This window comes from Lepisosteus platostomus, chromosome 6, assembly GCF_059453375.1.
Source record: "Lepisosteus platostomus isolate fLepPlt1 chromosome 6, fLepPlt1.hap1, whole genome shotgun sequence".
NCBI lineage: Eukaryota > Metazoa > Chordata > Actinopteri > Semionotiformes > Lepisosteidae > Lepisosteus > Lepisosteus platostomus.
The window spans coordinates 29118748-29143613 of NC_142616.1; the positions used below are offsets into that span (position 1 = coordinate 29118748).

At 43.2% G+C, this 24866-nt stretch overlaps 1 protein-coding gene across 6 annotated transcripts; it reads left to right on the forward strand.

Moving 5' to 3' along the window:
• The first annotated feature begins 1219 nt into the window (after window positions 1-1219).
• On the forward strand, window positions 1220-24866 carry LOC148661452 (prolyl 4-hydroxylase subunit alpha-1-like). Of its 6 annotated transcripts, XM_088635223.1 has the most exons (16): window positions 1220-1406; window positions 8688-8798; window positions 10017-10113; window positions 10954-11105; window positions 11635-11772; window positions 11901-12140; window positions 12854-13059; window positions 13658-13834; window positions 14751-14821; window positions 16040-16105; window positions 19757-19856; window positions 20379-20432; window positions 20527-20592; window positions 21383-21451; window positions 22104-22200; window positions 22716-24866. In XM_088635223.1, exons 2-16 carry the CDS (start codon window positions 8711-8713, stop codon window positions 22784-22786), a joined length of 1692 nt encoding a protein of 563 aa, XP_088491349.1. In that variant the 5' UTR covers window positions 1220-1406; window positions 8688-8710; the 3' UTR covers window positions 22787-24866. The 6 variants fall into 6 exon arrangements, with proteins under 6 accessions (XP_088491349.1, XP_088491346.1, XP_088491348.1 ...); XM_088635220.1 differs by lacking the exon at window positions 14751-14821 and having other exon boundaries at window positions 1222-1406; window positions 11635-11770; window positions 11887-12140; window positions 16035-16105; XM_088635222.1 differs by lacking the exon at window positions 14751-14821 and having other exon boundaries at window positions 1223-1406; window positions 16035-16105.

The window sequence follows — 24866 nt, forward strand, 5'->3', positions numbered from 1 at the left end:
CCCCAGTTCATCGATTGGTGGCCTACAAATCTTTAGCTCTTTGGCTCTCCTGGACCAGAGCAGGAGACCCCTGTTGAAAAGAAACAGAGAACCCGCAGGATTCGAGACCAGAAAGCTCCAGATGTGTACCCTTGTTCTAAAGACTCTAAGGGTTAAGGGTTGTGATTTTTGTGGGATCAGTTAATTTACATGGCCCCTGCTCTAAGACTTCATGCAGTCTCCTCCTCCTTCCTGCTTTTTACCATTCCAAAACCTTTTCTTCCAATGCTTCCCTTCCTGCTTTTAACATCATGCCGAATAATCTTACGGGCGTTTTCTAAATAAACCCCTTCTAGGTTTTGAACTGGATATTCAAAGAGCCCATGCTAAAATTAACTTAATTGCAATGAGATTTATGTTCACTATTTATAGAATACATGACTGTGGTTTCTTCATCCACATCACGACTTCCTATTTTTTCTTTTGGATTTACAGTTTTTTTATTTTTAGTGTTGCATTTTTGCACAGTGTTAAGATGGTGGAATAAATGTATGCGCTGAGATTAAAAGAAGAGCCTCGCATTTATTTTAGGGTTGTCTGTTTTACATCAGGAAGGCAAGGGTGGAAATGGGGGCTAAATAATTAACGTGAGATTTGAAAGACAGGGAAATGCATAACTGTGTTTACTTAATCTTTAAAATATAGAAAAATAATCACATAATTATTTATTAGAACTTGCATTATTTAATAAAACTGGTCTAACCAGACACAAGTCAATGGCACAAAATAATATTAAAAATAACATAATTTATCGTACAGCAGACTGCATGCATTTCAGCACTTGACGTTTTTAAAGGCGGTGGCTATTTAAGGGTGCTTTGGGGATTCTTTTATCCGTTTTCTTTTGGGTTTAATAAAGCTGCATACCACTAGTTAGAATAAAATCTCTACAGTGTAAAGCTTATTCACTCACTTCATTGTGAAACACTAAGTTTCTTGCCACTGTTGTAGTTCTGCGTTACCAGTTCATTGCGTGCTCCGCGGCAGACGAGCATGCTATGTCTTATTTGAAATACAACCACAACAGCCAAAACAGTACACAGAAAAGTACGAAAATTAAAAGAGTGAGTTGCCACGGCGTTGCAATTTTGGAAACGCATGCTCAATGTATCCTCTATAAAGTTCTGATGGGGCAGAGAATACCGCGTGTGTGCGCTCCTGCACGTAGCGGAGCTCCGCCTCCACTGAGCGCCAGGGGGCAACATGGAGCCCGAAGGAATGCAGCTGGAGACGGATATAAAAACCAGGAGACGGGGTGAGAAAAGGAAACCGTCGTAAACTGGCCTTAGAGGAGATATCGCCGGTAGAAGTAGAGCTTATACGCGGCTACTAACTTGGAGGCGACGTGTAGAAACAGGAATCCCAAGGTGAGAGCTTTCTTTATCCGTATTTCTATAGACCAAGCGTTTGTTCCTTGTTAATTTTTTTGCCTTGAATTTTATTTCTGCGTGTACAACGAGTAGAGTCTAGAAATTTCTTAGCGCTCCACCAGCATGAGGTTTTGCATCCACAGCAAGTCGGATGCTCTGTGGTGAGATTTTCACTACTGTAGCCAAACGGTATTTGACTTCGTTCAGAGAAATCCGCTGTGCGTTGTAGCTGTCTTTGCACGAATATTGGTCAAACAAACCAGTGCAACAAATAACGCCTGTTTCCGGTTTTATTATTCTTTGATAATAGCACGTAGCCACCCTGTTTAGAGTTGGGGGGCTGCATAGATTTACTGGCTCAAAATAAACGCTACGCATGAAAAAGTTTATCCGAGTGGGGCGGATTTCCAGAAACGTGGCAAATTCTTTTTTTTTTCTCTATGGTTCCTAAATTTAATCTGCTTTTACTGTATGTATATATGTCAAAGTGGGCAATATCCGCCGCATTAAAATACGATTTGTACATCTTCTGGATTGTTTTCGTTATTTATGCAACTAACACATGCTGTAAAATGTTGTCCAAGTATAGATTCAAAGACTCATATCGGGCAATCAGTAATTTGATAAATGATATTACATTTTTTTATGACTGATGCCACCACTTATTTAAAGCAAATTGATAAAAACGGGATCCCTATGAGTTTTTTTTTAACGCCAAATTTCACATTCACAGAGGTAAACGACCCATACTATAGGGATATTTAGACCGGTGCACCTCTGTATGGATTACACTGAGTACAGTACACGTCTCTAAGAGCGCATCACGCTCAGTGCATGCTTTTAATTCAGTCAAGACACGTGCAGTTTATTATTGATTTATGTGTATAGAAGGACAGCAGTCTTACTCTGTGAGGAATTCTTGGAGATATTCGGTCTTGAAGGATTTCCAGGATCTTCATTCAGTGTTTTTATGTATGGGATCCACTGCTAGTGTGTATAGGGTTTACTGGTTTAAACGGCACAATATGAGCAATCTGGATTCCATTAAATTATTAGTTTAAATTTAGGGCGGTAGTGTAGACTGCCCTTTTTTCGGAGTTCAAATTGCAGGTAATGAAGCTACGCTCATCACGGAGCAGTGGGGGAAGGGCGGAGACGTGGCAGTATCGCCCCCCTCCCTCCATCCCAATCTGTGGGAGTCTGAATGAATGGCTAACATATAGCGGAACTTCTTTTGGTCTTCAGCCTTTAAATAGTTTTCTTTTTGTAAGCAATAAGTACCCTAGTAGAAGAGTCCCTTGTATTATTTTAGGTTTAAATGCCATTTTGAGGATAAACTGAAGAAGATATCCAAATCAAATATACTCCTAAAAATACTTTAGAAAATAATAGTACAGTATTATCTGAATGTTACAAGAGAGAGGTGTGCATTCCTTTGCAGTGTAGCAGTGAGGAATTTACTCTGCATGGGCTTGAGTGCCCCAATCCATAGGGAAATTGAGGACTCACCAGTATAAGGGAGGACAACATAAGAGAGAATGGGAGTTTCCATAAGCATTCCGCACTCCTAAACTCACTTTGTCTCCTGCTCCAGAGTGAACTGGAGGCCCGGCAGTGTTGAGTTTGTGGAGACTCCTTCAGACTCTGCTAGTGACACCGGCACTAAATCTTATTCTGGGTTCTTAAATTATTTTTGTGTGAAGGAATAGGACAATTAACACACAAGCCTTTTAATGTCCTACATAGTATTTGTAAACTGCCTGTCTCTGCATTTTTAACTTCTACTTGCATTTTCTTTTACAGAAAGTGGAAGTACACCCAGTCGTTCTTATTTTTGCAGGGGATGTGTTCCTGAACTGTATAGAGATAACAAAAATGTTTATACTGAGCAAAAGCTCTCCTGTGTATATATATATACACACACACTATGGGTATACCAGATACACTGTTAACGTACATTTTCCAGATAACAAATGGAATATGATGGAAAATAAATATGGTACTGCTTAGTTTTGCTTTAAAATGAATATTATAGAAAAATGGACAAGTTGTGTAATTTAAGTTATCAAGGGCAGTAATCTTCAGGAACAATTTTTTTTGTGTTGTGGCATGGGTACAAGGAGTAAATGGGGCCAAATTGTGGCAAAGCACTGTGACCATACTGATGTGATGTGAATGAAGAACTGGGAGTGAGATGGGAAACAAGGCGGAAAATGCACGTGTGGGGAATCTTGTTGAGCCTTGGACACGATCTGAGAAGCTTCGGGTCTCTAACAGTGTTCTAGCAGCTTTAATCTAGTACAGCGAAGTGCTGAGGAGGAGGAAGAGGTGCAAGGGTAACTATTTAAATGCCTTGAGTGTAAGCCAGGCACTGATTCATTGTCTGTGCATGTTCTTGTCCTGTGTATTCTCCACACATTGCGAACAGTTCACCTGACCTCTTCCTTGATTACTGTATTTAGCAATGCATTTCTACAGTACATCTCAAATGCATGACACTGTATGTGAAAAGTTCAAATCAAACATTGAAAGTGTAAAGAACAAGCAAAAGGTCATTCCCCACTCAAAGTAGAAAGAAGAAATACTTGCTGAGCACCCTGTGTCATGACTTGCTAGTGAAGGAAGTGGCGCTGCTGCCTGTCTCTCTGCAGACCTGAATTGGGACTTCACGTATATACTGCAAGTTATTTAAGAGGACCTGCTCTTAAGAGTATGTGGTAGATGTATGTTTGATGGCAGCCAAGGATTTGGATTGTGGTGCTCTGTTAGGCTAGGATAACCAGCATTTTTACTGTGGTACCCTACTCATTTTATACCAACTCTTAACAAGAGGATAAAGCTACTTCAGTATCTGTGCGACAGAGTCTGGAGTTCAGAAGGTGAGGTGTCCAACTCCCTTCTGTGCCGAGTCCAAACAGGGACTGAAACCTAACCCTCCCGGTTTCTGCACCAGATCCGTGCTACCTAGTCCCCCCTTTACTCAAACCGTGCCACTCAGACATGGTTTTACAAACATCACTGATGGGTGATTCCTTCCAGTCCATATGTGAGCTGGCTGAAGTGCAATACCATGAAATTTGACTTGAGCAATTCTGCTATGAAAGTATTCTGAACAGAGGGGAGAAGGTTTTGTTTTCCAGTAGTGAATACATCTTATCTCCAGTGCACTGTGACTGCTGTCTGTTCTTTTTATACACTACAGACTATTTGATGGTGCCCTGCAGCTGTTGTAAGTTTGTTTATTGCAGTGGCTCAGTTTTGATCTTCTCTGTTTATTCTGATCACAATATCTCCATTAGACTGGACCCTTATTACTGTATTGCAACTTTCTTCAACAGATTTGTTTCTACAGTGTATTGAGTTCCTGTTTGCATTTGCCTTCATCACTGCTGAATCATCAGGCTTCTGTTGGCCTTTGCAGAAGCAAGATTGTTGAAGATTTTGTTTAGATTGTTTTTTTTAACGCAACTTGGTTTTAGGTTCTGTGTGAGCTCAACATATCTGTTTATGAATTGCAGGATGTCCCTTGTCAAGTACGGTCAACTTATTTATTTGCAGATCTAATAGAATCAGCCACTGCCTAAGAAATCTGTGACCGCTGACGTGCTTAATGACCTGCTCTCCCTGTTTTCCTATAATTAGGTAGGAGATTGCCCCAGACTGGAATTCCACAGTGGCTGAGAGCACCGGCCTGAGGGGCACAGATCGCATTAGTTTCCTTGAGTGGAAGAGTTTCCATAGCATGAGCCATAAGTGCGATCTCTGATTTCATCCTGCTTTAATTTTTGTGTAAAGTTTTGATGGACCCTTCAATGTTTTCAGAGCCGGCACTGAGAATCTGTGTAACTTGATGGCTTTGTGTTCTGGAAAGAGTGTTTCATTGGGTGGTCCTTTATACACACCAGTTTGCACAGTATTGGCATGATGCTTTACTGGCTGACCCCAGGTTCTTCTTATGTACTGCAAGATAGCTGCACCGTGTCTTCAGGGTAATGTGGTTAGTAAGAGTTTCCCACTTCTTCTGCAGAGCACAATGGCAGCAGCCCCTCTCCCAGTGAAAGGGATACCAGAGCATAATGATGACTCTTTTCTTGCTGATGGGCTTCTCTTTCTCTTTAGAGCACTGTTTGGATACAATGCTATGTAAAATAAGCAGCCACAATTGCAGCACAACCTTTTCATCATTACCCACTACCTTTTTTTCTGAACCTATGAAGTACACATTAGTCAGGTATTGGACAAAGTGCAAGACCATGTTCATTGCTGCTGTTGTCATTGCATTGCCACGGACTGATGCTCGGGATTGCATCACATAGTACACATACTTCATTAGTGTTGTGGTGCTCATCGCTTCAAGCCTTTTTGTTGTGACCGGTATTGTGGCATGGAAGTAAGGATACTAGGGAGATGGGCTTTGCTAAACAGCGCAGTTGCATGGCCAGGGTAACCAGCTGTAGTTAAATATTTGATCTTCCTGGCATGTTGGTAAACAGTAACATTGCTGTGCAAAGATGACCTCATTGTGGAATAGCAGGTATTTTAATGAACAGTCACATGGGTTTATGGGTTTGGCTTGGAGGTGCCAGGTGTCTTCCTGGTTTTGATGAGTTTGCAGGCCCCCTTTGCCCATACTTTTATAGCATTAATAGTTGGTTTGCACATATTCATTTATTACTGGCAAGGTGCTTTTAACTCCTTTATTTGATCTAAATACTAGTACATGTTTTCCCCTTTCTAACTTGGCCCACGAGACCGATCTGTTCTGTTTATAGCCAGGTGGAATAACTGTAAGACGGCTTCCATTGTACAATCATTAATGGGACTATCTACTACTATATATATATAGGAAAGGACTATATATATATATGACTTCTTTTTTTCAACATGGAATAAACCTATTACTTGTTCCTTTGCAGCCTACGCATGCTGACACAGCTACCCACCTGAACTACTATATATACTGTTGGAGAGGGAAACGGTTGCATGTTTTGAACCCTTCCTTCAGCACAGACTCTACACTGGATATAAACTAGGCCCTGCACCAATATCCTGGTGTAAATTAAGTCAGAATCAAAGCAAGTACGTTTGTAGCAATATCTTTTTTTTTTTTTTTTCCCCCTTTGTTGTATTGGGCCAGAGGAACTTGCTCGGTGTAAGACAGCCTCAGAGTTTTGCCTGCAGTGTGTGCCACACAGACAGGGCAGGTATTTACTAGGTATGTGCCAGCAGGGAAATAAATAAACTGGGTGTTTAAAAAGTAAAACATTAATTTTTGTGCAGTGCATTTGATGAAGGGGTTGCTCTCATCGGAGGCTTGTCTATTCAGGAGCTCACAGTAGTGATCGAGTGAGCTTGGGTGTGCCTGCAGGTGGGGTGTGTGGAGTTGGGCTAGTGGTTTGGAGTGCGTAAGAAGCCCTCCCTCCCTCTCTACAGGGGGTGAAATAATGTGTACTGGGTCAGTGAAACTCCAGCCTTATTATGTTCCACCCAGCTGGCACAGCAACAGGGCAGACACAAGGATCGTGTTGGCACTGCAGGGAGAGGAAGTTCATGCCTTCTAGCTCTTCCACTTCGGAGACTGTACCATCCTGGCATAAGGAGGCTTTGCTAGCATAGAAGTCCTGGAATGCGGAATGTGTTTAATAGGAGAAAATTCCCACCCACTTAATTCTTCACTACAGGAGAGTGGTTTTATTTAAAGTGAGCCATCTAACCCTATGTGAAGACTGCATAAGACTTCAGAATCTTCCCAGCCCTCAGTAAAAAAAAAAAGATCATTGGAATAAAATGTATACATTTCTTTTACTAAGAATGTATTTTTCTTTAAGAATCACAAAATATTAAAATCTTCACCAAGAATCTTTTATTCTAGAAAGATATTGAAATTCTTTAATTTTTGGCCCCAGGAGATGGATATCTGATTGTGCCCTAAAGGCTAGTTTTGTTCAGCAGTCCTTTCACAAAGCACGTTGCTCGCTTACAAAGACAAATGTTCACTGGCTTCATTCTATTCTCACAGAACAATACTTCACAATCCAGTTCAGTTAAATTCACTCCACTGCTCATATGGCTGTAAAATCCTTTTATTAAATGAGGTTTTGGAGTCTGATGCTTTGAAACTTTGCTGTAATCTGACCTGTTCTCCAAAATCTCCTGTTCCCCTGAAGGTGGGAAGAAAAACAAGTGCAGCTGCTCTCTATGGCTGACCTGTTTTTTTCCCCTTGTGTATACAGAGCAGTACAGGACACCCAGATAGGGATGCAGGATGAGTTTTGTTCTGCACCTGTTCACATTGTGAGCACGCCTGTTGTCAAGTTTTGAGGGCCTGGCTGAGAGAGAGAGAGAGAGAGAGAGAGAGAGAGAGAGAGAGAGAGAGAGAGAGAGAGAGAGAGAGAGAGAGAGAGAGAGAGAGAGAGAGAGAGAGAGAGAGAGAGAGAGAGAGAGCGCCCTAATTTAAAGTGAATAGCCAGGATTGCAGATGTTACAGGTGGCACAACACCATGTCACAGATTCGGCAACATCTAGATGCCTTGGCAGCCTTTGATACATACTCCAGTGTGCCACTGCTGGTACAGAAGGGTTGTAGGAAAATTCTAAAACTCTTTCCTTTAGCTAGGTGGGTGGGTGCGTGTTTTACTATTCAAAGCTTTATAAATCTTTGATTGCCCCCAAAAGCTCAGTTACGTCCTCAGTCTGTATCCTCATTGGCTCATTTTCCCAAATTACAAATACGTTTCCCATGCAAGAAATGCTGTGGCAGTTAGCAAGGGTTACAAGCCTGTTAAATATTTCAGTGTTATGTTCCGTGTCATAAGACTAAGGGGAGGGGGGAATCTGGGAAAGCAGTAAGATGCGTAGGAGGTTTTACAAGGAAGGAATGCGATAGGGTGTTGTTGTGCATACCCCACAGAACAAAAGTGAATAGTTTTTTTTTTTCCCCTCTTCTCCTTATTGAAAGTTATGTAGTGGACGGTTTAATCAAGGTGGGGAGTTAATTGTCTACGTGTTTGGTTAATGATTCTCTGCTTGGAATTTCAGCAGTGTCCGTTCCTAATTAGACCCCAAAGCTTGGCTAGTGTTCTAGTGTTCAGCAGTCCTGAAAATGAGCAGTGGACATTGCAGTTTGCAGTTTTGCGTGAAAGAAGGAACTCCAGTGTCTGAACTGCTGTGCGGATGATGCTGTCCTTCATATTCTACTGTTAAAGCACCAGCCCCCAGGCTGATGCAGGAGGTGACGGCCGCCTGTCCTGACCGGGGTTGTCTTCTCTCCCTGTACAGAGTGAAGAGCGCAGAGTGCAGGGATGGAGCTGCCAGGGGTCTGGATTGTGGTGCTGCTGGGAGGCCTGCTCCCCCCATCCCGCGGTCACAACGACTTTTTTACGTCCATCGGTGAGTCCTCCTTCCCAGTTTCTTCAGTGCTTTCTCCTCCATCTTCTTTCTTTTAACCTGCAGATGATCCATTGTATTTTGTCTGCTTTTCACCTATGTGCAGCTCATAGTAATTCCAAATAACCTAATGTTTCCTGTGCACGTCTCTGCAGTTTTACCCAAACTGCACTCTTGAGTCTGTAGAATCATCATTTTGAGAATCCAATGTAGTGCAATAAAATCTAGACCAGGGGGACCGACCAGGCTGATGCTATAAAATCAGGTAAAAAAAAAAATACAACTATATAAAAAAAAAAGTGCAGCAGGAATCTGAGGGGAGATTACCTGTCCCCGTTCACTTGCATGATACCAGGTCCTCTTGGTTTACCCACTGTACCGAGTGCCCAGTGGGTCTTTGTGCCAGACTCAGTCAGGCTAGCTGCAGCAGCTGCTGGTCTGGCTCTCTGCCTCTCTTCCTGTGACTGATGCCTTTCTTTCAACTGGGAAAGGATGCATTGGAGAGGGAGGGAGTCGAGGGGCTGGTTGGTGTTAAATGTCAGCTAGTCTTACAGAATAACTTGGCAGGTCAGCGTGTTGATGTACAGGCCCGATTTGGAAGTGTTTGCAGCCAGATGTCTTTTTTTTTCTCTGGGTTTTAGTGTTGACTAAGGTTTTTTTTTTTTCAAATTTCTTATCCTTCAGTGGACTGTTTGATTGTGTTTTACAAAAGATAATGGAAAGCTAGGACTGAAGTATTTTCTCTTGCCTGGATAATCTCCAGATGAGATCTTAGAAATAAGAAATTTGGATTTGGGGGAGGGAGTGCAGCAAATTCCGGTGTTTAAGCTGATTATGTAAAACTTTTTTGGGGTGTTTAATAAAGATTGGGTTGAGAATGAGATGCAGTTAATGCAATTTTTGTTCATTTGTGCCTTATAAAGCAACATTCTCATGCATGAGGTCAGATCCCCAGTCTGCTACTAGAGACATGACTGCAGTTGATGAGTCTGCTGTAGTTCCTGGTTCTCAGTTTATAGTGCAGTTTTGTGCACTCTTTTTCTATTTGGATATGGTGAAGGGCAGTACTGTGCTCTGTTGTGTTGCTTCACCATGGGTATGTGTTCTTATTAGTGAGTCTTCTTGCCACACTCTTCACAGAAGTGACTTTTCCCACTGTTCCTCTCTCTCTCTCTCTCTCTCTCTCTCTCTCTCTCTCTCTCTGTCCTGTGTGCTTTCCAGGCCAGATGACCGATCTGCTGTACACTGAGAAGGACCTGGTCACCTCTCTGAAGGACTACATTAGAGCAGAAGAGAGCAAGCTGGAACAAGTCAAACAGTAAGTGTGCAAGGACCAGGACTCTGCACCAATATTGCACTCAAAAGCTTTTACAAAATTATTTATAAATTCCTAGAGTTGAAAATTCAAAGTTGTCTCTTTGGGTTCAAGTGTCAATTTTACTTTAGATCTTAGTCAACAAGCAATATGCTGCTCTTAAATGTGTAACCAACTTCATGGAACTTATTGTTTTCATTTCTGTCATGCATTGTTTCAAGAGGTCTTACTGAGTGAGTAAAGACCTCCCCATTTCATTATACAGTAAAAGGAAAACAATTCTGAGTTTTCTATTACCTTAAAAGCAGAAAAATGCATATCACCTAATCTGACAGTCTCGGTCAGTCTGTTCAGTAGTATATTGGTGTGTATATATAGGCATATAGGCTGTCCCCGTTAGTTGCCCTGCTATTCGTTGTTGTATTTAGCTAGCTGCAAGTGAAATGGACACTCGGTCTTACGGTTCCTAATCCAACTCCATTCTATTAAATCTCATTACGGGGGGCGGGAGCCTAGTGCTTTAAGACGTTTGGGCAAAGTTTACATTCTTATGGTCTCGAACCCCTCCATATTTACATTGTCCTTAGGGGAAAATTCTGTTTCACTATACATCGAGACTTTCTGTTTCTGTAACCCCTCCATACAATATAGTGGGGACCACTCGTGTCTGCCTTCGATGCAGATCCAGAAGAGAAGCGGAGTATGAGAAGGCTTCTCGAGTATACATTCACCATGTGTGAATAAAGAATATACTGTATAGTAATTAGAATAAAATTGCTCCAGCTGCAATGCAAGGAGAGTTGTTTAGGGCAGTGCCCTCAGCTCTGGCATGTCTGTCTACAGGTGGGCAGAGAAGTTGGACAAGCTTACTGCCATGGCGACACAGGACCCCGAGGGGTTCCTGGGCCACCCTGTCAATGCCTTCAAACTGATGAAGAGGCTGAACACGGAGTGGGGCGAGTTGGAGAGCCTAGTGCTCAGGGACATGTCTGATGGTGAGAGCAACACTTTTTTTTTTTGTGCCTTCAGTTTTTCTCTTTCTCTCTTCCCTGTGTTCTTTCTTTATGTTGCCATATCCTTGTCTTTGGGCCTTATTCTCAACAGAATTCTGTTAGTTGCACCTCCTCACAACCTTTTCGGAAAGAAGCCTGTTCCTTTTCTTTTTCTGTGTTCCATGTTCCTAGTTCTGTCAGTCTACTTTGCCTAGTCGTGTTTCTAAGGATCCTCTGGACCTTTCTGCACGGGAGTAATGGAGGAAATAAGTGAATGCTGGATCAGTTTAAATGAGTATTAAAGGGGGAGTTCATATCAAGGAAATTGTTGAGAGAATTAAGTACACAAGCTAATTTAAAAACATTTGAAACTAATGATTCAGATAGACTTGTCTTTTTTTATGGTGATTCACCCACAGTTTCTTTCGCACAAAGCTTTTTATTTTTAATACACACAATGGGGAGTTTCTCCTTCATCAATTGAATGCAACCCGGAGTGTTTCACGGTCACTGACTGAACTGTTCCTGCTAGGATTCATCTCCAACCTGACCATCCAGAGGCAGTATTTCCCTAATGATGAGGACCAGACGGGGGCAGCCAAGGCCCTGCTGAGACTGCAGGACACATACAATCTGGATACACAGACCCTGTCCACTGGGGACCTGCCTGGTAAGTTGGGAAGGGGGTCCCAGTGATGCTGTTTGTGAGTGCCAGTGTATCTGTGTTTGCTGAACTCTCATTGTGGATGTGTGTTATAAATTTCTACCCTCGCTCTGTGTGTCTTGGTCCCCTTGTAGGTGTGACGTACAAGTCCACACTAACAGCAGATGACTGCTTTGAGCTTGGCAAGATTGTCTACTCTGATGCTGACTACTACCACACCGAGCTGTGGATGGCACAGGCCCTCAGACAGCTGGACCAGGGCGAGGAAGCCACCATTGACAAGGTCACTGTGCTGGACTATCTTAGCTATGCCATCTACCAGCAGGGCGAGCTGGAAAGGGCACTGGAGCTCACCAAGAGGCTGCTGAAACTGGGTGAGCAGACACTGATGGCAAGCAACAGCAGTGTAAAGAAATATTCCCTAAAAATCTTCCCTAGGCATTAATCTTTTAGGTTTTAGGTTATTTATTTAGGGGTAGAGTTTATATCCTTTTAAGATTAGGATTTTTTTTTACAAATGTTAAAAGTTGAAGTTGGAGAGTTTATATTAGGGAGGTGTAGAAGTCAGATTTGAAAAGTCTGTGCTACATAATTAACATTTTAAGTCTGTGAAGTAAATTTTAGTAGATATTCTTCCCCTCTTTTTATGGGGGGGAGACCAAATTGGCACCACAGTTCTTTTGCAAAGTTGCTTCCCCTTCATTCTTCCTGGCAATGAGCTTTGAAAATTCCTTTGCATTCGCCATTAGTTACTGGAAAATGTTAGAAGCTGATAGTTGTGATTCACATATTGAATCTCTGCGTCTTTAACCCTCTGCACCGAACATTTGATCACCCTCCTAAAACTTACGGCTATAGCATTCTATGATGATCCTTAAAGCTCTATAAAACACACGCACCATAATAGTGAAATATCTTTAAAACATCGATTATGGCTTCATTTTACATCTCCCCAAAACCGTTTCTCGGAAGGCTTTGCTTTGTTATCCAAAACAAGGTTTGGGCCATAATTGAGCTTTCTGTTCTCGTGGGCTGGATGGGCTGTCACATTGCCTCATTGGTCACCTGGCCTGTGCTGTTTTTGTAGACCCACAGCATCAGCGTGCCAATGGAAATCTGAAGTACTTTGAGTACACGCTACTGAAGCAGAGGGAGACAGAGCAAGCAGATGAAGACTCCAAGCCACAGGATGCCAAAGAGAAAACTATCTCCAAGAATAAGGGACGCCCCAAAGATTACCTCCCCGAGAGGCAGAAATATGAGCGGCTGTGCCGAGGAGAGGGAATCAAGATGGTGAGGAGACATCCATGGATACCTGGGCACAGGCAGGGACATGGTCAAAGCTAACAGGGCTCCAAAACGGAGACACGGGCCAGACGGAGACACAGCAGACATTCAAAAATGCATGTGGCGACGCTGATCGACAAACCCAGAGCTGTTACAGTATCTTAAATTGTTTTAGGTGAATTTAAATTAATAATCTTTCAGATTACCAACAGCATACAGCCTGCCAGGATATGTAGTGTGAGTATACAGATGGTCCTTCACCAGTTTGAGTCAAACAGGGCTCCTTGGCAGTGCTTGAAGTTGCTTAGCAGAGCTGGCATCCACACAGGAATTTTGTCTCTCTATCTCTGTGTACTGTCATCCTAATTGCATTGCTGTTTGCCGGGATTGTTTACATTAAGTGGAATGTATAAATGAAGTGTTGAGAAGAAGCTTTTATTATTGCTGTGAGTCGTCCTCTCTTATGATCGAAGCAGTTCAGCTTCAGATCTGGGTGAAGTAGGAGCTCTGATGCTGCCTGCAGAGTGCTGACCGAAGCATCCCAAGAGCAGTGAAAGTGCCTGGAGCCTAATCTCTCCCTTCCTCTCTGCTCTTTCTCCTGCAGACTCCTCGCAGGCGGAGTCGGTTGTTCTGTCGTTACTCTGATGGCAATGGCAACCCGCAGTACCTGCTGGGCCCCGTGAAGCAGGAGGATGAGTGGGACCGCCCACGCATCGTGCGCTACATTGACATCATCTCTGACCACGAGATTGAGAAGATCAAGGAACTGGCCAAGCCCAGGGTGAGCATTGCTCTGGAAGTGGTGTTGGTGGGGGGGGGGACTGGGTGGCAAGACGATTCTGTAGAGTAGATGAGCCTTCCCCATCCACAGTGGAGCACTACCGGTCCAGGTCTGAGATCTAACCACCACCTGCTTGTTTAATCATTTTTATCTTGCTTTATCCTACATTTGAGACCGCTACTTCATAGGGAACTTTGTTTGTCATCGGTGTACCAGAGATGAGCTTGTTTTTTTTAATTTCCTCCAAAATATTTTGACTCCACCTCGCAGTATCTCACTTCACCCGAATACCATCTGTGCAACTTCTCTCCCTGAGAGAGCATGTTAACTGAGAGGGTACTCTGTGGGAGAATGCAGAACCAGAAAGCAGTGCTCTGTTTAATGGGTGTCCCTCTCTAGAACAACAGATAATCCTCAAGCAGTGACGCGAACTCGTGCACTCCTGAACTCTAGCTGAATAAGTGGTTTGAGTTACCACTCTCTCCAAATCTTTAGCTACTGAAAATGTTATGTGCTACAGCCTTGGACATTTTATGCAGGACTCCAGGTCCAGCCAGGGGGTAGTATCAATGTTCTAAAGGGACAGTTATGCAAATTAAAACCACTGTGGTGCCAATGTCTGCAAGGTCCTGTGTTTTGGAAACGTGGTGAGCTATTTGAACTTAAAGCAGTTTGGCTCAAGAGCCAGAGTCAGGGTTCTGGATTTGACTGAACTTCAGGGCAGAAATGCAACACTCCCCCATCTCTCCGCTCTTCTGCGGAGGATGCTCCAGAAAAGAGCTTTCTTACCACCTCAGTGCGGCAGTGCTTGAGGGACAGCGAGTTAGCAGCGCAGCAGTGTGCCAGGGCTGTGAGGGACTGTGTGGGGTGATGTGAGTGCAGTAACCCCTGTCCTCTCGGCCGGTTGGCTTCACAGCTGCGCAGAGCTACCATCTCCAACCCCATCACTGGCGTGCTGGAGACTGCCCACTACAGGATCAGCAAGAGGTAAGGCACACTGGGAGCAGTTTCTGTCCTGAAGTGGGGACTAAGCAGCTCTCCACCCTGCAATCTGCTCCTCCATGCCCTGCCCCTGCACTGCGCCCATACCTGCCCTGCACGCTCAGGGTACTGTGCTTCTTGGCAAGAACAGCAGCAAGCCAACACTGGGTCCACTGGAAATGTGATCTGAGATTGTCCCCCTGCCTTAGCTTATTCTCTCTTGGTTCTGAATTGGAAGCTGAAGTGAAAGGATAAACATTGTTGTGCAGTCAGAAGATGCTGGATTATTTCTGATTGTCAACTAATTTGGCTTATTTAATCTTTTAGCATTGTTTATACAAGATCGTTTGCCTTTATTTTTTAAATTATGAAATGAAGTGAACTTAAAGTTTGGTTTCACAGGATAGACGTGGGGGTATGTAAATTACTTTCATTGTGGCTGAACCCCCCCAGTATGGCAATTATCTATAAATAGAAACATTTTTTTCCCATCAAAACATTTTTTTAAAACAAGGTCTTTAATCCTCCACCCTATCAGAGCTCAGCTCTTTAGCCTGTTCAGTTTGGAGATTCATTGTCTGTAAATCAGTTTAGTCTGGTGTGGCTCAACTTTGCACCTTCGGCTCATTGACTGTTTTGACAAATCTCAAAACTGTCCATATTTACTTTTATGCAATATTACAATGTTCTAACGTGCTGGCTCCTCTCTTGTCCCAGCCCAGGAGGCTGGCAGCTCTGCAGACAGAGGTTAAAACCCAGCAGACAAGTGGATGCCTAGCAGGGTGGGATTAACAAAGAGAAACCTGGTGTTGGGGTTGAGTGTGTAGTTACTCTTCTGAGTTGATGTTGGAACCAGTCTGTAAGTGCCGTTCTGCTGTTCTTGCAATGGAGTAGTGGCTCTGCTTTAGATTTTAACTTGTCAAGGGGGGAAAAAGTAAAGGACAATTTGTGTTTTACTTTTTTAGCATTGTTATTAATTAACATTATTCCTAGTGCACATTACAGGATCTTCTAGTCCATTACGTTGCTGGATTTTGACACAACCAGCTCAATTATACAATTAATGGACTGGGGGGTCTGCTGTTTGGCTGCCCATGTGGCACCAGCTGGGGATCTTTGTGGCCAGTCATCCACTCTGGGTGTTGCTAGCCAGTGGACTGGTTTAAACGGCCCTCTCTCCTCCTCTCTCTCTCTGTCTTCTCTGTGCTCCTGGGACTAGCTAAGGCGCGCCACAGTGCATGACCCCCAAACTGGGAAACTTACCACGGCCCATTACAGAGTCTCCAAGAGGTAAGGGGTCGAAGGTCACAGGCTCAGATCCATGCGGCATCAGTACTACCTATGATCCTGGACTCTGCTCCCTCTCTGTTGCCCCTGGTCTCCAACAGAGCTGCATGTGGCCTCAATCCCCTGCCATCCAGCTTTCTTTGGACTACTCCCAAATTTCCCTTGGCCTAATTTTTCAGCTGGGTCATTCAAACTCATTTCAGTCCCCAGGCCTTTCTGTTAACATACAGCTCCTAGTGGACCTATAGCCCCTTGGTGCAGTATTTACTCTCTACAGTTATTAGGAATTCTTGCTATTGGTAATGACTGGTGGGTGTATTTGCGTGTTTCAGAGAAACAGTATAATGTTCTCCTCTTTTGTTTTTATGTGATTAACAGGGAGCAATAAAACTTCTGGAAATTGCATTATCTAGCTAGTTGTATTGCAAAAAGTGTGCAGTGGAGGTTAGTCAAATTGCAGGTCCGTTTTAGTTATTGTCAGCAACAGGTTATCCTTTAGCTAATCCAGTATGGGGCCTCGCATAGTTAAGAGAGTGGGTGGAACGGTTTGACACTTGGATGGGTGTGTGTAATTATTTACACAGGAATGTAAATAAGACTGTTGTTCAGACTGCAGGCTTTTATACAAAGTGTACTGGTAAAATGATATGGGGGATGACTAGTGACTCGGATACCTGAATGGCGGAGACAAGACTAAAATTTCCACCCATTTCCTTCTTACCCATGACATAATTGGCTATGAAAAGATGTTATCTTGCAGTGCATTATGGTACCTCTAGTGTTTGTCCTTGTGCAGGTAGAGGTGTCCAGTGCACTGAAAGAACAGGGGGCTCACACTTACAGGGATTCTGGAGCTGTATGGTCACTGTTAAGACTTTAGTGGGAGAAATGAGCTGCTTCTGCATCTGAAAGGAATCCCAGCACCTCTTTATAGAAATGCATGTGAAAGTAAATTACTCCATGACCCTAAATTTCCCAACTTTAAAATCGGCAACCTCTCTCTTTCAAACTCGGGACATTTCTGTGACCGATCAGCTTTCCCAGTCTGTCTCCTGGGTGCCCAGTGACGATAACCAAGTGTTCAATCTCTTCCCAAGCCTGACTCTCAGGGAACAGCGCTCTGCTCAGTTGTTCTCACTGCTGTGTGGTCTGATTACCAGCTTCATAAACGCTTGCCTTCTGTCATTGAACTTCTTTGACTGGTCTTCTCTAATGCAGCCTGATGAATTCGGACCCTAGATAGTACAATAGTGAATCAAAAGCCCTTTTACTCCGTATCGGTGCCAAAATGTAATGGTCAGGTGCCAGATTCGGTACACTCCAATGCCGATTTGTCATGGCTACCTCCTTAATGATCCAATTATTCTGGTGCACCCCACAGCCTGCACTAGAATGGGTTATAGAGTCTGTGTTTGTCCTGACCCTGGCCTAAGAAATGCAGAGTTTAAAGTTCCCCTGTATTGTAATTACTTGGTCTGGGAAGACCGCTTTAATGATGGATTCAGTTTAAACAGTTGGGATTTTGTTTTTTAGACGAGGTCTATAGAGAGCCAGCAGCGACCCGCTCTGCCTCCTTTGAGACACAGGGGTTAAAAATAGATGCTGTCAGTCCTCGCAACGCCACAGTGCCGCCCTGTGGCTTTACTCACACTGCTCATTACTGCAGATGGTCGGCTTCCATGCAGGCTGGAATGAGAACCTGTCTGAGTCTGTAAATCAGTGTTTGAGTAGGGGGAGTGAGGTGGCTCTTGTTGCTGTCTGTGTGCGCTTGTGTCTGTTCCTGGGTGTGGGTGGATAATTCACCAGCTGTCCTCCGATTTTTGTTTTCACTGGATGGAAGTTTGGTATCTGAGCCACTTTTTCTTTTGTGGGGGGAAAAAAATGACTCCCACTTGTTCACATCTGTTTTAATCACTGCATTTTGGTACTGGAGTTCAATATTCCTATGTGCCTTCGTATGTACCATGCACAGGCCTTATCTTACACTTGCCCTGGCTCTTCCCTGCTGCTTAGCCACACGTATAAGTGGGGATCGGTACACTGTCTGAGCTGGAATGGTCACTGGCCCTAGTGTAAGTGTGGGTGTGCCTGTGATGAACTGATATTCCCTTCCTGGGTGTATCCTGCCTTGTGTGTGTTGGTTGCTGGAATAGGCTCTGGCTCCCCCCGTCTTGGATAAAATGGATGGATGTAAAGCCAGTGTAGAGGCCTTATTGTGGTGTGGTTCCATAATGATTCACTATTCACTATTCTTAAAACAGGCAATTGGAGATTCTCAAAGTCCTAGCCTTTTTATTGTTTAATAAAATTTTAGCTTGCAAAACCTTGTAATTATGTCTGTATTTTTCAAGACGCTGAGTGAAAGTTCCAGATGTTTTGGACATCTTGGACAGCAAAGTGCTCTGTATCCTCCAAAGTCCAGCAGTTACAGAAAGCACCAGAGGATGAGCTTTTTCTCAGGCATTCTTCTGTGTTTTAATTGCCGCCCATGCCCCACAGCAGCATTTTTACTAAGGCACTTAACTGCGAGTCTGTTTCATGAGGAGATATGATTGCTGAGGCTCGTGAACAGTGGCTCATTTCCTTGGTCGTGGATTTAGAAGTGCTTGAAATGAGGCACTCTCTGGGGTCAACTATTTATCGGTAGTTATCATCGGTTATAGTTTTCATTAACCTACAGACTATACCGATCTTGCAATAGAATGAAAACCCAGAAGGCTCAGTAGCTCTCCAGAACTAGGGTTGAAGATCCCTGCACTTGGAATGTCTCAGCTCTGAATCCAAGTAGGACAGGCCTAAGTAGGACCGCTTGTATCCACTGGGACTCCCTCCTACTTGGAGATTCTGTTGGCCACCCATTGGACTGCCTGTTTTCCTAATGCATGCTGCACTTGTCCCTTTTAATGTCTTCGATTGCATCCCATCAAAATGCCTCTGTTGGGGAGCAGTTGTTTTGTTTTTTTACTCTAACATGCTTCAGTATCTCTCCTCTTTCTTCTGATGGAATGTGAAAATGTCTTCATTTAACATTGTCAAAGAGAAGATTAAGAAAGTGGGAGTTTATCCATCTCACCCTGAGAAGACGAGATCCCCTCAGATAACATTAAGATCATCTCTTTTACTGTTACATAACATGATGCCTGCGGGTGTGGGGATGATTGTTCATGTATGTAAAGACTTGAAGTCTTTTAAGAACCTCAGCATTATACAGCATTAAATTGCATCTGAAAATAAAAAAAAAAAACTTAATTTAAGCAATATGTGCCATCTAAGTCCAAAAGGGGCTATCGCATTTGGCATTTGCTGCTGTGGAGATTAAACAAAATGAGGTTTTGGTCTTTTCCCAGTTTAAACAGGTGATAAGAAAGATGGCAGTTAATCTTCAGTGTAGGGAATCCTAAAGGAGCTGAGGGCTCACCACATCCAACCTCTCTACTGCCATGTGTTGGCAGTCAGACCCAGCCGAAGAGAATAAACCTGCACAGACTGCATAGCCACTGTGGGCAGTGTTGCAGTAAAGCACTTGCACAGAGGGGGTTTCGTTCTACCTGTGGTGTCCTCTCTCTCTCTCTCCCCACCTCTTTCACATTCACTGCACTGACTGTTTTTACCCTCTGTTTCTGGTTTCCATTTGTCTGTCTCTCTCTCTATCAGTGCCTGGTTGACAGCCTACGAGCACCCAATGATAGAACGAGTTAATCAGCGCATCCAAGACCTTACGGGACTGGACGTCTCCACTGCTGAAGAGCTACAGGTATAGGGGTGTAGGGAGCATTCTGGAGGAGGGTTATACACAAGAAGGGGGAAAGAGGAAAGGACCAGAAACAGTGTAGGGCAGCAAAGTGAAGATTACAACCATGCCACAAAAATGTTATAGAAACTTGAAAGAAGTAAAAGAAAAGCAACAAGAAAGATTTCTCATTAGAAAAAATAATCAAGGCTAACGGAAAAATAAACAAATAAACATCTATACAAAGCCTTCCTAGCTATGTACTAAGGTCCTGACTCGGGGGATTCTTCAAGAAGCATTTGAAAGGTTACAAATGGGAAGAGGCCTCCACACATCTAGAATTGATTTCTCTTCAGAATTATAGAATCACTTTCCTGCTGCAAAACCATTTAAGCTAAACGGGCCTAGTGGCATCCTCTCATTTGCAAACCTTCTTACATTTTGAGCATGTGCGCACCATTGATCCTTGCACTTAATGTGCTTTACTGCATGATTGGTGTGATTGTGCAGTGTCCTGCAGCTCCAACTCTCTTGGTCTTCCCGCAGGTGGCAAATTATGGTGTTGGAGGGCAGTATGAGCCGCACTTCGATTTTGGGCGGGTAAGTGGGTGATTAGGTGACTGAATGCCAGACATGAAACGAGTGCATGTTTCAGTTGTTAGTGACTCTTGGACTCTGTCCTGCCTCTCTGCAGAAAGATGAGCCGGATGCTTTCAAGGAGCTGGGCACAGGAAACCGCATCGCCACCTGGCTCTTCTATGTGAGTAGCGGGAGTTTCCCTGCTGTATTGTGGATGTCTTTTTGAGCCTTTGGTCTTTCGTGGTCTCTTTTTAACCGTCCACTCAGTCTTTCTGAATTCTTTCCATATGTCTTCAGGGATGGAAATAACTTCTTCAGTTGTATACAACTTCTACAGCTTGGAATTCAATGTGTATATGTAAAACGTCAGATTTGTTTACCAACTTTAGAAGCCAATTGAACATTTTAACAATTTGTATTTGATGGTTACATTTCTAATGAGAATTGCCACTTTTCAGTTCAGAATAGATTAATTAATCCATGGAAAACAAATTCACTTATTTGGAGTGATATACTACTCTGTATTTTTTTTTAATGAAACTCGTGTTCGTATAAAATTGTTCAGATTAGCATGTAATTCGTCTGCCTGTTAGCACTTCTTTGTTACAGCTATGATTATCAAGTACAAGTATCCATTTTTTACAGAGTGGTAATACACAGTTTGATAAAATTACAGAATTGTAAAAAAAAGGTTTTTCTCTTTTAAATTTTAGATTAATTGAATCACATAAGTTCTGTAGCCCAGCCATATTTCAGAAAAATGTACCCTTGTAGCGAACCACACACGAACGTGCTTTGCAGTTAAATTTTGAATCGTGATTTGTCTGTTGCCATCCTTGCATCTTTCTCTCTAGCTTTCTTTGTGCTTTCTCTTTCTTGCCTGTGTCTCTGTAAGGATCATGTGCAGGTTGTCCTAGCTTCTTTGCCCTTTTCTAAAGCTGCCTCTTATCATCTTCTCTTCACTGTTGTAGATGAGTGATGTGGCAGCAGGGGGAGCTACAGTCTTCCCAGAGGTGGGAGCTGCAGTTTGGCCAAAGAAGGTATGGTGGTTCACTCTAGGCTTCAATGTAGACCAGAACCAGGCTGCAGCAGACTGTGATTTGTATATGTAGTATTATTTTGTTTGGAGGGCAATCAGGCTTCTAGTTAACCCTAAATTAGAGTTTTTCCATTCTATTTCTCTAGGACCACAATTCAAGGGGTACTCTTTTGAAATGATCCACTGTTTAGACCTGTAAAGGAGGATTAAATAGGCCTAATAGTGCACCTCTACCCTAAGTCATTGGTTCATGAAGATGGGAAGCAAATGTTTTTGCTGCAGTTTTTTATCGCAAGTCAGGCATAGTTACATAGATAGATTATTATTGCCCACCATTAAGGAAATTAGGGAAATTAAAACTCTTTGGTTCTTTGGGAAGTACTTCGTTTAAGGAGAATTTACATGTATGCTGTTTGATTTGTCTCCATAATTTCCTTGCCAGGAAAGAGCTCAAGGTTATGCCAAGGAGCCTTTAGGGGCACTTTTTGATCATACTGATCATATTTATAACATCCAAGACCAGACGTGGTCAACACTATTTGAGGGTACAGCTTTGTCCATTTGTTTGTGTTATGTCTTAGAGCATCATTTAGTGAGTGTGCCGCATCTTGGTACATAGATTGTTTCTCAGTGGTTGTGCCTGGTGTTTCTAGGGCACAGCAGTGTTCTGGTATAACCTGTTTGCAAGTGGGGAGGGAGACTACAGCACACGGCATGCAGCCTGTCCTGTCCTGGTGGGGAACAAGTGGGGTGAGTCGGGCATTACAACTATTGTACGTACACGCACACACTATATTTGCAAGTTATGCACTGATTGTAGCTAGTAGAAGGCAGATGTTGCTTTCAGCAGTACGAGGGGATAATCTCACAGATGACTTCAATTGCGTTAATTTTTAGGACTGTTTTTTATTGAGAGGCAAAGTGCAGAAATGTATTGCATACTGAGACTTCTTTTTACATTAATTTGTAAAGATGTTTCCATAGAATTCTTTGGTTGCTGCTTGCATATGTGGTGTGCAGATACATACAGTATGTAAATGTGTAGGCTGTAGAACAAGAAACACTTTTTTTGCATACAGAGTTGAGGATATAAGTAGCAGTCAGGTAGCTGAGGCCCATCCTATGAGCTTGTTTTTTAGCTGGATGACATTTTAGATTTAGATACTGAACTGACAAATGAGTGAGTTGGGCCAACTGGCCTCCCCTGCTGTGCAGCCTGCCTTGCCTTCTAAGGAAGTGACATGTGCACCTCTCCTCCTCCACAGTGTCCAATAAATGGATCCATGAGCGCGGGCAGGAGTTCCGGCGACCTTGTGGCCTACAGGAGACGGACTGATAAAGGGGGACGAAACCCCATCTTCCTAAGCTCCCTAGTTGTCCCATCAGCTCCCAGAAACGTCCCAACAAACACTAACCTGTCTCCCTACCTCCTTCCACCAAAGCCACCCTGATACCCCTCTCCTTCCTCTGGTTTTGGGATTGTGGGTTAATGGGACAGAAAGCGCTGAGGTCCAAGGACAGACCTCTCCACAGAAGAGACAATGGAACGGTTGTATTGGGGAGTACAAAGCCTCTGTGCCCTTTCCTTCTCTCCCTTTTCCTCTTTTCCTGCTGTGGACATGTGCCATACCAACTCCGTCCCCTACCCATCCGATTGTGCGACTGCAGCTCTCTACCCCTCTGTTTTCAGTGTCGCTGCAGGATAATTAGGTGGATCTCCTCACATGGCTCCTGTCGTCTCTTGCTCCATAACCATCCCTTAGGTGTAAGAAACCTGATATTCATATTAGAACATTGATGCTTTGGCAAGTCCTTCTATGTAGAAAGGTGCAGGTGATGCAACTGAAACTGCAAATATGCAGCGGTGCTCGGGCCGTTGAACATCACGCAGGACCTGACATAAACACAGGTAACCCAGGCACAGAAGAATCATCTGAAAACTGGACAATCAATTCCACTTTGATTCATGACAGTTTGTTTTATTATGGCAGTGCTTTGAGTTAATTTATGAATTCATATTTTTAATATTCTTATGGTTCGTCAGTGGTTTGGATCATTTCTCAAGGATTTTTATTACATTGATTTTAGCAGAGTAATCTGTGAACTTTTGTGTAAATAAAATTATATTTAGGATTCCTCCACTTACAAGTTGAGGCACTTTTCAGAATGAGCCATTTTCTCAAACACTCACCTTCTTCACTTGAATATTAAAATGGTCCCCCTGCCCTTGGAAAGAGCTCACTTCATAAAGAGTTCCAGGGCTAATCAAATGTTTTTACAGGCTAGCACTTTTTCATATTGAAGTTAGTCTTGTTTAGTGTTCCTTAAAACGTAGGGGCCTTAAAAAGATTACATTGCAAGCTGTTTCCACTGGGCCAGTACTGGTTTTTATAGCGCACAGGGAGAAGAGAGAAACTGCTTGTCCACCATCGCCATGGTACACTGATGGACACTGTTACCGAGTGACACTGACCATCTGAAAAAATGACCCTGCTTAATTGACTGCCACACTGATTGAAGGACTGGTTTTACTTGGAGGTTGATTCCCCTAAGACAGACACTCCAGAGAACAAATAACTGCAATAGTAAAATAAAACCTGCTTTGTTCTAAAGTCATAAACCAAGAGTCCTGGAGTCACAGCTGTGCAGGATTTGTAAAAAGCCAAGTCTTTAAAAAAAAAAATTTAGACACCTTTAAGCTAAAATAGAACCCGGTCATTAGGAACATGTGTGGAATAACCCCCCTGAAGCTACCAGGCCTTCAAGGACAGCAGCACTGGGTTTTAGATGTGTCCTGGATAGACCCTGTATCTTCAGGGTCATTACCCTGCTGAACTGGAGCTACCTTGACTGACCTGTCATGCTTTCCAACAGCTGGAATCAAGGACCAGCATTGAGAGCCAGTGTAAAAAAATATCCATAGCCGTTTTCACGATTGCAAAAGGACATCTTTGCCAATTTGAATCAAAAGCCTACTGCCAAGTGAAAATTACAAACCTATTATGAGACATGCAACTGTGGGTCAAGGCATGAGTCCTCTGCCAACCAGAGAGCTGCTGACAAGCAGTGGGTTTGGACAGGGGATGGATAAAAGTTTTTGTTTCCCTTTCTCTGGGATGAATGGTATGGAGAGCGATTTTACACTTTGCACTGGTATGTAATGCTTTAAAATGACCAGGAAGATCCCAGAGAACTCTATGGGGGTTCTTTCATATTGCTATGAAAGAACCCCTTTGATTTACTCCCCCGAGCCCTCCTTTCCTCTTGTTTTCCTGGGATGTCTGTGGGAGATAGATGCTATTTAAGTCTATGAAATGCGATCCTTTTGTATGAAGAAATGTGTGGGGATATTTTTTGGATGTGTGAAATGAGTGTTTTCTACAAAAATAAAAAGTCTTATGTTGATTAAAAAAAAA

What these genes read in the sequence shown, in the direction of transcription:
- LOC148661452 (XM_088635223.1), top strand. Translation starts at nt 8,711, where the DNA reads ATGGAGCTGCCAGGGGTCTGGATTGTGGTGCTGCTGGGAGGCCTGCTC. An exon ending in GCTCAGGGACATGTCTGATG is followed by an intron (nt 11,106 to 11,634) that starts GTGAGAGCAACA and finishes TGTTCCTGCTAG; the next exon opens with GATTCATCTCCAACCTGACC. An exon ending in CAAGAGGCTGCTGAAACTGG is followed by an intron (nt 12,141 to 12,853) that starts GTGAGCAGACAC and finishes CTGTTTTTGTAG; the next exon opens with ACCCACAGCATCAGCGTGCC.